The 15,566-nt window shown below is 44.7% G+C and overlaps 1 protein-coding gene across 2 annotated transcripts; it reads left to right on the top strand.

Moving 5' to 3' along the window:
- The first annotated feature begins 224 nt into the window (after positions 1-224).
- Positions 225-15,279, top strand: pik3cd (phosphatidylinositol-4,5-bisphosphate 3-kinase, catalytic subunit delta). Of its 2 annotated transcripts, XM_058085508.2 has the most exons (23): positions 225-560; positions 2,524-2,696; positions 3,543-3,771; positions 4,516-4,739; positions 5,169-5,345; positions 6,534-6,686; positions 7,634-7,723; positions 8,406-8,627; positions 10,205-10,301; positions 10,675-10,805; positions 10,874-10,924; positions 11,031-11,198; positions 11,383-11,504; positions 11,588-11,731; positions 11,801-11,900; positions 12,226-12,392; positions 12,798-12,907; positions 12,991-13,069; positions 13,148-13,315; positions 13,486-13,609; positions 14,079-14,224; positions 14,299-14,431; positions 14,519-15,279. In XM_058085508.2, exons 2-23 carry the CDS (start codon positions 2,556-2,558, stop codon positions 14,654-14,656), a joined length of 3,114 nt encoding a protein of 1,037 aa, XP_057941491.2. In that variant the 5' UTR covers positions 225-560; positions 2,524-2,555; the 3' UTR covers positions 14,657-15,279. The 2 variants fall into 2 exon arrangements, with proteins under 2 accessions (XP_057941491.2, XP_078653847.1); XM_078797721.1 differs by lacking the exon at positions 225-560 and having other exon boundaries at positions 1,125-2,696.
- The last annotated feature ends 287 nt before the right edge of the window (positions 15,280-15,566 follow it).

The following is a 15,566-nucleotide window of genomic DNA, read 5'->3' as shown; positions in this document are numbered from 1 at the left end:
AGAAAGTCCTAAGCCCCCCTTTTTTGAAGGTCAGACAGCGTGATTGGCTAGAAAACATAGGGCAATGATTTAATTGGTGTCAAAGTTGGTCAGTTCATGATGTGGACACCAGCCAATCACTGGACACGTATCCAAGGACAACCATTCACATGCATGTCTTGGGAATGTGGTAGGAAGCTCAGGACTCAGGAGGACAACATACGAATACGGTACTTGGTTCAGGCTAACATGGGCTATTTATTGAAATTCCCTTCACTGAAATGATTTTTTCCCCCATCACAACAAACGTGGGCGGGTTTTTTTCGCGTGAAGGAAGCGCCACTTTTGTCAGACGGTCCCTTGGCTGCAAGCACCTGCGAGGCGAGGCTGAGCCTCTCAGTCTGACGGACTTCCACTCTTCTCTGGCGGGCAAGGAAGGAGAGGAGATCGGCGTCTACCTGGTCCTTCTGAGCTGGGTGTCACACCTCCTAGACCTGGATCATGTCCACAACGCCGGTCCACCCTCCATCGTCTCCGTGACGCTGAAGACGGGGACAGGTGCCCGGCGTGCAGACTGACAGGCGAGTGCTTTTATCGTCTCGTCTCTCTTTTGGGCCTCATTGATTAGCTAAGATCATTTCCACTTTCCACTCAATGTCCACTTTTGCTATACATTGTTGCTTATTTTGTGCCTCACACGGCGCAAGTGTCCCCTTACCCCAAATCAATAGTGTAGAGTTACTTCATTGATTTGTACCACGCACAAAAACAACTACTTTTATTCCTCTCTTTCTCTATTTGGTTTGTGTAGCATAAATGTTGACTTTATCGGGTCCAGTCGGCCTGCTGGAACCAATACCGAAACAGTAATGCTCTGTTCCAAAGAGCTATCTTTGTACTTGCACTTTCTGGAGAGGTGTTTCTAATGGAGTATTTTGGTTAGCCCTTTTTATCCACAGGACGGACCGTCATGTTAGACACGGCTATGATTCGGTTCCTTACAGCCATAACAATAAACATGCAGATATAGTGTATAGTTCCAATATGCATGTTGGGGTCACTCGGTGATTCTTGGTTTTCTCCTGGGGTGATATCCATTTATGTATCTGTCCTCTACCGACTAGAACCAAAACTGAAACCAGGAACATGCAACGAAACGGAGAGCAGTGACCCATACAAGCATATTAAAATATATAAGTCAAACTGCAAACTGTTGAATACAATTACTTTGTACAAGGCAGGTCTGGGCCAACATTGAAAGTACTCCCTAGCTCTCATGGCCCCTGACACTTCACCACTTCCTCTCTTGAGGGGGGGGGGCAACTCCAAATCTAATTGTTCATATGTGTCAATGATATATTACATATACACTACCGCTCAAAAGTTTGGGATCACTTGGAAATGTTTTTGTCCAGTCTGAGATATGGCTTTTTCTTAGCAGTCCTGCTATGACGTCCAGCATCCTGACGTCGCCGCTTCACTGTTGATACTGACACTGGTGTTTGATGGCTACTATTTAGTACAGCTGCCAGGTGACGACCTGTGAGGGGTGTTTGTCTTAAACTACACACTCTCAGATATTTGTCTTTTTGTAGTGCATCATTTTTCTGTCCTTGTTAGACCCAGTTTGTGTTGTTCTCTGAAGGGAGTAAATTGGATTAGCAGCCATGTCAGGAGATTGATGCAGAGGACTGACAGTTGTTGATCGTAGGCCTCGATGCAAAATTGTAGATCGTTCTTTGAAAATCAGCTGATTCATTTTAATTATTTGTGAAATGGATAAAAATGTTTGTGAAATGCATGAAAATTAGTTTTTCTTTGGAAAACAAAGACATTTGCAAGTGATCCCAGACTTTTGAGTGGTAGTGTAAGTGTGACTGGTATATTGCCCATATGCGTGACTGGTATATGCCCATATACGTGACTGGTATATGCCCATATGCGCGACTGGTATATGCCCATATGCGCGACTGGTATATGCCCATATGCGCGACTGGTATATGCCTATATGTGCACCACTCGCCCCCATGGTCCTAATGAGGTGGTGGCATAGAAAAGATGCCACCCAGTCATTGATCCATTGCTTCTAGACCAGGGGTGGGCAAACCACGGCCCGCGGGCCACATGCGGCCCACCAAGTGTTTGAATCCGGCCCGCCAGTTGCTTTCTAAGTATTTCAACTTTTAACATACAAGCTGGCAACATGACTTGCTAGTCGGATGTCTTATTCAGTAAAAAAAAAAATAAAAAAATAATCTAATTACATTTCTTAATTTGATGTGATCTAATGTTTAAAGCGCTCCTAAAAAAGGGACATGAGAACATACAGCTGATAGTATGACACTTTTACAGATAAAATTAGACAAGTAATTCAATGCAGAATGTTAGAATTGTAAGTATAAAATCTTATTTGTGTGTTAAATATATTTTCTGGCCCCCCTGGACAATTTTGTTGACTCAAAGCCCACGAGTCAGAAAGTTTGTCCACCCCTGTTCTAGACAGTATGATGCCACTGTATTAACCACTGGTGTCCTGGTCTCCAGAGTGTTATGGTACACGAGAGGCTGTGGTCACCATGCCCCCAGGGAAGTATGGGATTCAGGAGGAGTGGGAGTGGGAAGGCAGCCAAGGGGTCAAGATGGACTTCCTCCTGCCAACTGGCATCTACCTCACATTCCCAGTGTCTCATAAAGACACCATCAGCGGTATCAAGAAGGTAAGTTTGCCATATAGGACCTGTATGTATCTTCTAAAGAGCAAACATCATTTGTCAAAGTTTGGGTAGCAGAGAAGGCTCATTTCTCCTTGGCCGCCGTTCCAGTGCCGATCTCTTTATGAATGTCAATGTGTCGTTTCCATGCCAACGGTTCTGCCACCTCAGACGGTTTGATTTAGTTGTCATACTCTTGGAGGCTTTTAAGATGATTAAGACAAGAAATGACTCTTTAGTGTTCCAAAACCTTCAGGGTTGTTTACATTTAGATCATTCATACCAGTGTAAGGCCTTTTCTTATCATTGGAAGATTCTGTATGAAAATACCATATGGCCCATCCGAGTGGAGATCCTGGTTTGGAGCTCTGTTGGAACATCTCTGCGTGGAGGAAAGCCCCAAACCAGTGTGTCTCGTATGCTTACAGAGCATATGACAAAACACCCCCATTCAAGTCTGAACTCCCAGAGTCTTACCTTACCTTAATCCCGACCCATCCACTCACAAGCACTAACAGCTGATCATGAACGTTTACACTCACCAGTCCAGCCCAGGTCTAAATCCTGGCAAGGGAAGCTAAGCCAACAGTTGGTTGTTGCAAACAACATGGCTGCTTCAGGATGTATCAGCCACTAAATCCTAACGCAGGTTAGACATTACGAGATATTGACCTTTGCTTGAGGAGATTTCCTCTCACCGGACCTGCTTGAATTTAGGTGAATACCCCTGGTACGTACCAAGGGTCAGATAGGACTGTCAGCACTTCCGTCCTAGCTGCAATGATGCAATGATCCTCCGCTCAGTGCAACGACTGGTTCCATTAATGGCTTTTTATCCATCTTTTTCTGTAGATGGTTTGGAAAAATGCCAGAGGAGAGGCACTGTTCACAGCTCTGGGCCATCCCGAAGCGTACGTTTTCACCTGCATCAACCAGACGGGCGAGAGGGAGGAGCTGGAGGAAGAATCCAGGCGTATCAGCGACGTGCGGCCATTCATGGGTGTTCTGAGACTGGTGGCCCGGGAGGGCGACCGCGTGGAGAAACTTACCAACACTCAAATCAGCCTGTTGATCGGGAAAGGTGGGCTGGTTCTACCGTCAAACTAGCACAGCAGCTGACTGGCAGAGAAACTTCCACAATCCATAAGTGAAATCTGTTACAACACGATATGGAAACTTTACTGTCAGAATCAATCAGTGGAAGTATGATCAAATGGAATTTTAATTATATTGCAATATTGGGGGTACATATGTTTATATTTTCTTTGTCGTCTTCTTGGTGTGTCATCATGAATAGCATTTAGTGTTTCTATCCGTCACGATTGAAATACTCCATGACAGGAATGTTCCCTTTCCTTGCTGCCCCACGGAGTAATCCGCAGTAGGATTCATATACAATATCCATATCGGAAGTACCCAAGTCTGGGTGGCAGGCAGATGGTCTTTTGTCAACGCAGAAAACGGTGGATGGTGTGAGCAAAGCAACCTTACCAGAACCCTCTCTACGGTTTTGGGCCCCCACTATGAGCAGATCTTGCGCTATCTTGGTCTGGAGGCACATTGGCTTAGGGTTATAATACAGTTTTCATTTGAACTCATTCTGTACTTATAGGTTATCACATGGTTTGTCTGGTCTCAGGCCAGGTATCATGCCCCCAAGTGTCAGTATCAGCCCGAGACAGAAGGCCTTTTCCCGTATCATTCATGGGCGGTTTCTAGGGTGCAGGGCCAATTAATACTGTAGTATGTGATAATATATAATACGACACAGGGTCACAGTTCTGGTTGATTTTGATCATGCTAATTGCTATTCCTGTTTTCGTAGGTCTCCATGAGTTTGAGGCACAGAAGAACCACGAGGTGAACGAATTTCGAACCAAGATGAGAGCCTTTTGCGAAGAGAAGGCCCAGAAGCGTCAGTCGTCGCCATGGCAACAGTGGCTGGAGTACACTTTCCCCTGCGACCTGGAGCCATGCTGCTCTCTGCCGGTGTGTGGCAAGTCCCAAAATGCCAAGATTTTCATCAACGTCAAGTTTGAGGCTTGTGATGTGAGTTGATCTCTTCCGTTCCTCCAACATGTCGGCAAACATTTTAATATCGCTTTTCAAGGCGACAAACTACCGAATTTATTCACTTGGCTAAAAAATAGTAGCGGGGGTCCAACGGTATCTTGGAGGTGTGTTTAGGCTCCTTTTCACGTTGGAAATAGCTCTACACTGACTACACTATAGTCCATCCAAGTTCCATTTCCAAAGTATTGTTCCTTGAGCAGACATACTAAAAGTCGTAAAAGTGGTTGCTGAAATGTAAGGACTTTGCTCACCTTTTGTGAGTTACAGGACTGTAGTTGTCAAACGTGGTGACTCATAGAAGACGTTTTATTGGCAAGGCCAGCATATTCGCTAATCCCCCTCCACACAGCCAACATCACCTTACAGTAAGACCCGAACGCTTCTTTCCATTTCAACACATGCCAGGAAAGCTTCATGGTGCAGCAGGAGCCACAAGACCTGCCACTCGCTCTGATGAGGAGTGCCCTGAAAAAAAAAGCCACTGTCTTTCGCTCGGTGCGCCAAGAACCTGAGGACTACACCTTACAGGTCAACGGGAGGTGGGAGTTCATCTACGGGAAACAGCCCCTCTGCCAGTTTAAGGTGAGTTCATTCATTTGTTTCTTTCCCAGGATTCCATTCCATCTGATTGACCAATGGAATGGAATATGACTCCCGACAAATATGGACAGTAGCTTTGTCCTTGTTGTCCGCAATCGTAACTATGAGTGACGGATGTGACTCACTGCTTTGGGTGGCAGAGTTCCACTGATGCTACCACCTGCAACGCTGACTCATATCAGCGCGCAGCTACCTCCATCCGAGCCTTAATAAGATTTGAACTGCATCAACCTACAGCAAACCAACAGCCTCCAGGGCTGGGATGGTGAAGTGACTGAAGGCTGGCCGTCTGTCTGGTCCAATGGAGTGTTTATGTGAGGAAACCTGGGTGCACCATGGCCAACCACCATCTATACCTCCACGCTTGTTGCCAGGCAGAGCCACGCCGGCTAGGCTATAGGACTGGTAAATGACGGGGTTAGGACTGGGGCTACAAATGGGCGTAACATTTCCAATTTATGAAATTAATTGGTGACAAATATGATGTACCTGATGATGATGATGTACAGTGGAACCTTGGTTAAGGTCCTGCCCGGTTAGCATGTTTTTTGGTTGAAAACCTATCCCAAAATGTTGCCTCCGTTTGCATACATTTTTCAGTTGACTTACATTCTTATTGTGTTATTAATACACTGCGTGAGTCCACGTCATGTATTTTTATCACAATACGTACTGTCAACAAAAATGGCAGCTGGAACAGGAAGTCGGCTAAGTCGGCCGTCAGCGACGTAATGGACTCCAACATGTTGACACAAAATACTCTTTCACAATAATAGTTTTACACGCATAATATAAATGATGAATGAAAGAGATAAATGAAGCTGTAACATTACTTTTACCTTCATTTATAAGTGGCATTCACGTATCTTCATGAGGTATTTCGTAACTTCAGTGGTGTTTGACACATTTATCAAAACGTTCTTTGGCTCTATTCTGAGATATTGAGGTGAGAGGGTGAGGAAGGTGTTGGTCTTGCTGCCGCTTAGTGTCTTTGGGAACAGCAACATCAAGAATCTCAACAAAAGCAAGCTTTATATGTTCATGAATACACACAAAACAACACAAAACAAGAATTGATGGAATTTATGTAAATAAAAGAAGGCCTGTATTCCTTGGGAGAAAGCACTCCCCATCGTCATAGTGAGTCGTCATTCTTGGTTTTTTTCCTAGTATATCTTCATCTGTTTGCGGAATGGCCAAAATCCCCACCTCACCATGGTGCACCACTCCACCATCAGCAAATACCAGGAGGAGCACGGGCGGATGTGCAGTCAGATGAAGAGCCGCTCCTTGCCCGGACCGCCTCCTCTGCCTCTGAAGAAGGTGAGTTTTTTTGGAAACACATTCCGCCCGTTGTCTCAATTGTTCCGCTGGGACATTGCGGACTTTGGCACACTCCAAACAAGCTTCATGTCACAGTGTAAATAATTGACGTTCGATGTGGAGACCCAGGCACCGTGAGGTTGGGTGGGAAGCCATGGGGCTGTGGAAAGTAGTGGAACCTCAGCTTTCGTGGGATTTGTAAGAACTAGTCGAGTGCCCCAACAAAACCAGCATGCAAACACTTTTGAATTCAAGAAAGTAATTGTACTAAGTACAACGGTAGTATTTGTTATGAAAGGATTTTCATGAAAAGTTGGAATGATTTAAGGCGGGGGTCGGCAACCTTTAGCCCCAAGAGCCACTTGGCCTCTTCTTCCAGCGAAGACTAGAATAGTCTGGAGCCGCAAAGCTTTTTCTTCTTATTTGCTAATTTCTCTCGATCGATCACACAGTTGAGCCAATGCCATTGGCAGTGAAGGCAAACGAATCCATCATGTTAATGAAATGAGAATAATCTGTTCTAGGGTCAAACTGTCTCTACTATACATACAGTGTGAAATAACTTAACCACTGCTAACAGGAAGTTAACTTAACTAAAGACACCATACCAAAAAAAACACACAGATTTTATTTTTTGATGCCGTAATCCTGGGGTTTCAAACCAGCAGCTCGGTAGACCAGTAGCTTGCTAGCTGCTAGCTTGCTGTCATCCCTTTTTTTTGCTGTTGCTTGGTTCCAGACACGACTGCCAGTGATGATCCGTGAAGAAGGAGTCCCTATGAATAAATTGTATATTTTCAAAGTGTACACTTAAAGCTACATCATCATTGCTTTTAGTTTGTAGGCATAGCAACATGAATATGCTACTACTACTATACTAGTACTATAATATGCTACACTTGTGTATAATGTTATTGTACACCTTTCTCTTCTGACCCCCCATGCAGCAAAACACCTCGTCTCTGTGGTCCATTGACGAGCCCTTCTACATCCACCTGCTGCAGGGCAGCCGAGTCAACGCAGACGAGGGCATGAAGGTCGGTGTGGGCATGGACACGCTTGGCGGCACAGACAGCTACATCACAGGGGATGGGGGTGGAGGGGGTGGGGGTGTGACACGCTTCAGACCACACGCTTCCCATAATTCATCATAGCGGTTGGGTAAAGTTTCAAAACAGGAAGCGGGGAGGGCCAGTGTCTGTTTTTTTAGACATCTCATTCTGGGAGTCCGATTCTGAGAAAACATTTTGTTGCTCCCCTTCTCGCTTTGGTTTGATTGTTGACACACTTAGGGAGCCCAGCTCGTTACATCGTCTGATGCAAACACAAGTAGGGTTAATGTGTGATCGTAGTGTGTCGGCACACGGACGACGTTAGCGTGTAGCTTGCTGTGTGGTGTCAGTACCCCCCCCCCAGCCGCGGCCATATTGTTACATACGCTACGACTCCTGACCAATGTCTCACGTTATGATGATCATTCATTTCTGTGCTCGGCAGCCAGATGCTAGAAAACACAACCCCGAGGAGAACGCAGGCTTGTGTAGGGAGTCGGTGGGTGGGGCGTTTGGGGGGGGGGCCTGCATATTGGATTGAAGGGAAATGCAACGCACACCCTTTGACTCATAGCTTGAGTGACACAGGAAGCTCTTCATCATCTGGTCGAGCCTGTAAATCTACCAGTTAACCCCCCATGCCCCCCCCCCCATGTGTGTCCTCCAGCTGGTGGTGCAGGCCGGCCTCTTCCATGGCAGTGAGTTGCTTTGTAAGGTGGTGACCAGTTCTGAGGTGGCGGTGTCCTCCGAGCCCATGTGGGACCAAAGGATGGAGTTTGAGATCTGCGTGGCGGACCTGCCGCGCATGAGCCGCTTGTGCTTTGCCCTTTACGGCGTCTTTGACAAGGCCAAGAAGCCGCGTGGCACCAAAAAGAAGAATAAGAAAGCGGTGAGCCTTCTGGGGGTAGACTTCCAGGAGATGAGGTGGATGTGTGTCTTTGTGTGTCTTTGTGTGTCTGTGTGTGTGAAGACAAGTTTCCTCTGTGTGTGTTTGTCCTGAGGGTGTGCGTGTCTTGAGTTGTGCAAGTGTGTTCAGTGGCTAGGCTGCGGTTGACGCTGCATCCGCTTCAGTTATTTAATCTCCCAGGAAGGAGGAGCTTGACAAACATTTTCAAGGAATTCTAAATTCCTGTTTAAACTGTTAAGCTACTGCAGCATCGCCACCCAATGTATTACCCGCCTCCAAAGGCCTTTTTGGAGGGACAAGTGAAAGTCAACATTACATTTATGACCACGGTTCACCAGTAAAACTAACCCATCATAAAAAGGACGTTATGACTTCCTGTCCTCGTTACAAACACGGACCTGAGACCTGAGAATGAATGCTAACAATAGGCTTGTGCGTACTTATTGATAGAATAATTAAGAGTTGAAGGGTAAAGGGAATGCAAGCATCCCAGTAGGTTCACTCACAACCAGTTGGAGTCCTGAAGAAGAGCAACTAAGGCAGAGCTTCTCACACCCTAATAAAATGATCATTATTATTACACATCTTTATTCCTAAACATAGCTATGTCTGTGTGTACATATATGTGCAGACCTGATCAAAGTCTTAAGACCAGTTGAAGTAGAGCTACAATATGCAAAAGCAAGAAGAGGGGTGAGACAACTAAAAAAAAAAATTTATAAACTTTATTTTAAAAAAAAAAGTGAAATAGGTTGTTTTCCACCTGAACAAAAGTTTAAGACCACAGCCTATAAAAGCCAAAAACTGCTCCAAATTCCCATTTTCTGTCGGGCATTGACACGTTCATGGCCTCCTGGTGGCTCAAGCTAAGAAGCTTGGTGAGATGGTGGAGTTGCATAGGCAAGGAAAATGGAAGCTCAGGGACACAAGGAGATACACAAGGAGATCCACCTGAGATGTTTTCTACCTGGCACAGTGGAGACCATCCCGCATCGTCCTCTGATTGACATCCCATAGAGAACATTTGGGGATGGATGGCAAGGCCATCGGTTCCAGACAGTGGATGCCCTTGGTGAAGCCATCTCCACCACTTGGACCAATGTTCCCAATAGCCTCCTGGAAACACTCCCATCAAGCATGCCAAAAGCCATTTTTCAGGTGATGAAGAAGAATGGTGGAGCTTCTACCCTACTGAGATCTGGCTTGGAGATGATGTAATGAACATTTGATCAGCTGATAAAGCCCACTTCAGTAGTTTGTTGCTTTCAATCAACGACTAGAACTCCAGTGACCTTTCCTGTGAAAGTGCTCGATGACCGGGTTACGGCCGGGCTTGTCAAACATGCTACTGTACTCAGGTGTGTTTACAGGCCTCACTTCTGCTTTCTGGGCCACTTCTCTTTCTGTTGCTTGGAAGAGAAGTCCCATGACCACAAAGACTGAAGGAAGTTGGCTATTTTGGGGCATTTCTCGGGTCGGGTACATTTGCATGCGATCATTCATAAATGACACTTGCCGATGAAATGTATCCAAATATGTCTTGGCTTTCTTTATTCCAGGATTGTCCTCTAGCCTGGGTGAACACCATGGTGTTTGACTACAAAGACCAGCTGAAAACGGGCGAGGTCCTTTTGTCTGCATGGCCGTCTGTACCTGGTACTTACTTACACATCTGGTGAACTAAACAGACATGTAACAGTCATGGTGTGCATTGTTATCAAATGAACAGTTGTCATGTTGACATTTCCATTTTAGACTTTGTTGAGATATATCCAGAAAAATATACATTTTCTCTGCCGACATCTCCAAAACACTTTATTCCTTTATTATCAACCCGCTATATTAGAAAGTCATCCAGTCTGAGGTTTTAGCTCGATTCCGAGCACTTTCTCATGGTGGGGGTGGGGCTGGTGGACCAGGCGTGTTACTTCCTGTTACATGTAACATGAAGCCAATTCTGCATAGAATAATCCTATTTCCTATTGCTGACCCTGTAAATGTTGTCAGTCGTTCTGCTTGATGCCCACAGATGACAAAAGTGAACTTTTGAACTCCATGGGAACAGTTGAGAAGAATCCCAATGTTGACAGCGCGGCTGGGCTTCTCATCCGCTTCCCCAACATCAGGCCACATCCTCTCTACTATCCTCCTCTTGACAAGGTACGCAGTATCCCCTTGTTTACTTTAGATGTCTATTAACCTTTATTAGTCTATTAATAATCTTCCAGATCACAGGCATGGAGACAAATGGCGATGCAGCTGCTGCAAGCAAAGAAGAGGTTAACATTTCCCATATATATTCCACATTCCATATATTGCACATTATTGAGAAAGGGGAATGGCAAATGGTTCTTATGTACTGTCCTTATGCTGTTCCGTCTGCAGCACTTGAAGCTAAAAGAAATCATGGACAACAAAAACTACACCGAGTTCTTTGAGGATGAGAAGGAGCTGCTGTGGAAACTCCGCACAGAAGTTCGAGACCTTTATCCAGAAAGTCTTTCCAAGTTGCTCCTCATCACCAAGTGGAGCAAGCGAGATGATGTTGTCCAGGTATGTCATGTCTTTTTGACGTAGCGTAAACCCTTCATCAGTAAACTGGAATTATAAATACATGATATGATCAGATCTGTATAATGGATCCAGGTTACAATTCCTATGTAAGGTATGAACATCCTTGGTGGAGGCAAGATTCACCATGTGACCATGTGATGCTAATATACTCGTACCTCTTCAGATGGTAGGTCTCCTGAGGAACTGGCCAGAACTCCCTGCTATTCAGGCCTTGGAGCTGTTAGATTACAGTTTTCCCGACCCTGCGGTTCGTTCTTTCACCATCAGATGCCTTCGCAAGCTAAGGTACTCGTATTTCTATTTTTGTTTTGCTCATACTGTTCAGTATTGCCATTTGTGGTATATCTTCTCATCTTCTTCGGCCACAGTGACGATGAGCTGCTTCAGTATTTAATCCAGCTGGTCCAGGTGCTGAAGTATGAGTCCTACCTGGACTGCGACCTGACAACGTTCCTACTGGAGAGAGCCTTATTCAACAGGAGAATAGGACACTTTCTCTTTTGGCATCTCAGGTGAGACACCAGGCGGTGGAAGAGAACCCCAGGAACATTTTGATGACCAAGCATTGTTCATGGAATCAGGTCGGAGATCCACGTTGCATCTGTCAGCTTGAGGTTTGGTCTGATCCTGGAGGCGTACTGCAGGGGGAGCATCCACCACATCAAGCTCTTAAGCAAGCAGGTACTCATGATGGAGGAGTATGCCAGAGCCCTCATCGTCCGCATCTCATCTGCAAAATCACCGGCACAATGTGGAAACTAGGTCAACTTGTGTAGACAAATCTCAGTGGCTTAGGATGTCAACCCGAGTACTGACTTTTTGGATCAGAGAGAAACAGGGACAAATCTGATAAATCGGAAACAAGGACGATATTTATTGTATTATTGATTATCATTCATTTTTTAATTGGAGGATTTGAATAATGCAAGGCTTTGCCACACGTCCAAAGGTGGCACACAGCCCAACCAACTCACAAAAAATATTTCTGCCCCCCCCTTATGTACAGAACGAAGCTCAAGGCAAAATGAAGGTCCTAAGTGACATTGTTAAATCAGGGCCACAGAAGATGAACGCTGAGGACCTGAAGCTGTGCATCAGACAGGAATCGTACACGGAGGCTCTGTCCAACCTGCTGTCGCCACTCAACCCCAGCATCATCCTCGCTGAAATCTGGTTAGAGACGCACGCACACACACACACACACACCCACACACTGGGGAAAAGTCTAAAAATGGCTTGTCTTCCATTGGGGGTACGGAGATGTATATGTGCCAAACGGCACCCTGTGACAACCTATCATAGAAATCCGCCAGGATACATCCGTTTCTGAAATACTGGGCAAAAATTGTATCAATAAATATTGACAACCTCAGCCTTTAAAGATAATACTGCTGGGTTTTACACGAGGATACAAGAATATTGTCATGGGTCTGGATGAAAAGCAGCCTGGAGTAGTACGCCCATTGCTCTCCATTTTTAATACTGTCCACGTAAAGGTACTTGGTACCCACCATTCACTACGTTTAGACACTGGTGGGAAGGTTGTCAGCTTCAAGTGTAAGTTGGCCATTTTTGCAGTTCCGAAAAGTGCAGATTCATGGATTCCAAGATGAAGCCGCTTTGGCTGATGTACAAGAGTCCCTGCGCTCAAGGAGATATGGTGGGCATCATCTTTAAGAATGGAGATGGTGAGTTGCAAATGAAAACACAGATCATATGATAATTGAGAAGCATGAAGAACTTATATACATTGCATCTCTCTGTCATCCAGATCTTCGACAGGACATGCTGACACTCCAGATGATCCAGCTCATGGAGAACTTGTGGAAGAAAGAAGGTTTGGATCTAAGGTAGGAGGGTTTTACTTGACATATATTATGAATTTAATAATTACAACTCCTGGAGGAAAAGCCATTTTGTGAGGACAGAATGATCCCATACGGATGCTTGTCCACCGGGGACAAGATGGGCTTCATTGAGGTGGTGAAGAACTCGGACACCATCGCCAACATCCAGCGAAACAACAGCAACAGTGCCGCCACTGCCGCCTTTAACAAAGATGCCTTGCTCAACTGGCTCAAATCCAAGAACCCGGAGTGAGTATGCACAGATACTTTATTGTAGTTGTCAATTGTTGCTGCAGAAGAGGGTGTGGTTTTGACCAAGCAGAACATTTCCATGAAGCTTTTCCGACCAATTTAGTAAGCAGCAATGACCGTAAAGGGACAAGTGTAAAATGTTGCTTCTTGCTGTCTTCTCTGACCAGAGACAAGCTTGAGCAAGCCATTGAGGAGTTCACGCTGTCTTGTGCTGGCTACTGTGTAGCTACCTACATCCTGGGTATTGGGGACCGTCACAATGACAACATTATGATCAGGGAAACAGGACAGGTGAGGTTACATTACATTATGTTGCCTTTCTGAGAAAAACAATCATGATGCAAATTCACCACAAGAGGGCGCTTGGATGTAACCTGTAGGTATCTAGAGAGAGGAAGAGAAGCATGCTGCCTGCATGAAAAAGCTTGTTTAGGTTTAGGTAGGAAATCAGGAGCTGGATTGCCATGGGGGCAAATGTAGACATCCTCCTCCTATGGAGAAAACAGGATAGAGCAAGGGAGAGATCATTTAACCAGGTGGTTTCGAAGGACGACTGTATTTGTACAACATACACTGTGGCATGTTTTCCGAAGCATTTTCAGCGCAACCCATGTGGCGCCACAAATGTCATCAGAATGTGTCCAGTTGATTCCACTTCATTTTCCAATTCTTCTGCAAATTGTCCTTTGTTTAGACACTTTTAAGCTACTTTATGTGATGGATATGATTTAGAACCTCACCAAATTGTCCCTCTGTTCAGCTCTTTCACATTGACTTTGGACATTTTCTGGGTAACTTCAAGCGCAAACTGGGCATCAACAGGGAACGTGTGCCTTTCATTTTGACGTATGATTTTGTCCATGTCATCCAACAAGGACGGACCAACAACAGTGAGAAGTTTGAGAGGTGCTGCATATTGTTTTTTTCAGTCAGTCTGTGTATTATTTACTGGGGTTGATAAAATACTTGGCATCCTTTAGGTTCAGGGAGTACTGCGAACGGGCCTATAAGATCCTGTGTCGGAACGGAACGCTCTTTGTCAACCTCTTTGCAATGATGAAGGCAGCCGGGCTGCCTGAGCTCACTTCCTTCAAGGATATTCAGTACCTGAAGGTACATGCTTACTGTAATTTATTCCGTTCAGATTCCCCGGGAAGCTGGAATGTCCAAAAAAATATATTATTATTCTGTTTTTTGTAGGACTCTTTAGCTTTGGGCAAATCGGAGGAAGAGGCACTGAAGAATTTTAAAGTGAAGTTTAGTGAGGCACTGCGTGAAAGCTGGAAGACCAAGGTCAATTGGATGATGCACTCTCTGGCCAAAGATAACAGGCCGTGAAGGACGGCTCCATTTACCATCAAATGGTTGGAAAAAGAAAAGACAAATACCATCAAATGGCATTCGCCGCTTGTTGGCGAATGGTACTTCTACTTGAAAACGAACTTATGAAAAAGGTCGCCAACTGCTGGAATGTACAGTAGGTCCAATATGCACATTGTCGGTCATGGATTACAATAATGGTTGATGTATTTTTATTCTATTGTATTTAATGTTAAATACTTGTACAAAGATATTTTTAGTTTTACAGCTATATCACTTGATATTGCCTTTACAATGCTGGTCTGGTAAGAAGTGAGATACTATTTCATTTCATTGAGGAGTGATGCTTTTCATTGATGCACATCAAATTACATTACAAGTAATGTAATTATATTACATGACAATATTTTACTCTTAGGTGCTGATGAAATGTGAGATTGGGACAAAACGTGACACTTATACTGTACAGTCCAAACTAACCAGCTAAGTGCAAAGTACTATTTCAATATAATTGGCTTTTCTTGCTTTAGTGCTTGTAGAACTAATTCTATTGTGTTTTTATGACTGATGTGCCAGATGCCATGAAAGAGATTACATCTTTGTATTGTTTGTCTAACCCGCAGCAAAATGGTATTATTTAATTTGATGGTGTATGTTGTCCTTCATTTATATAGTTTCGACCTCACCGAGTGGTTAGCATGATGGCCACAATGTTCCGATCTCCGTTGGCATGTTCTCCTCGTACGTGCTACTATGATCCCATGTCCCAAAAACATGCATGTTAGGTTGAATGGGAACTCTTGATGTTTTTTGCTATGGTGACCAGTCCAGGGTAGGGTGTAGCCCACCTCTGGCTAGTAGCAATCACGAAACATACCAAAGTTTATTCACTTTTGGAACAACAATTGGTACTTTCGTGTGCCATTTT

This window comes from Doryrhamphus excisus, linkage group LG17, assembly GCF_037039965.1.
Source record: "Doryrhamphus excisus strain RoL-2023G ecotype Guam linkage group LG17, RoL_Dexc_Guam_v1.1, whole genome shotgun sequence".
NCBI lineage: Eukaryota > Metazoa > Chordata > Actinopteri > Syngnathiformes > Syngnathidae > Doryrhamphus > Doryrhamphus excisus.
Note: the sequence above shows the minus strand (reverse complement) of the source record. Positions and strands in the feature narration are given on the sequence as shown.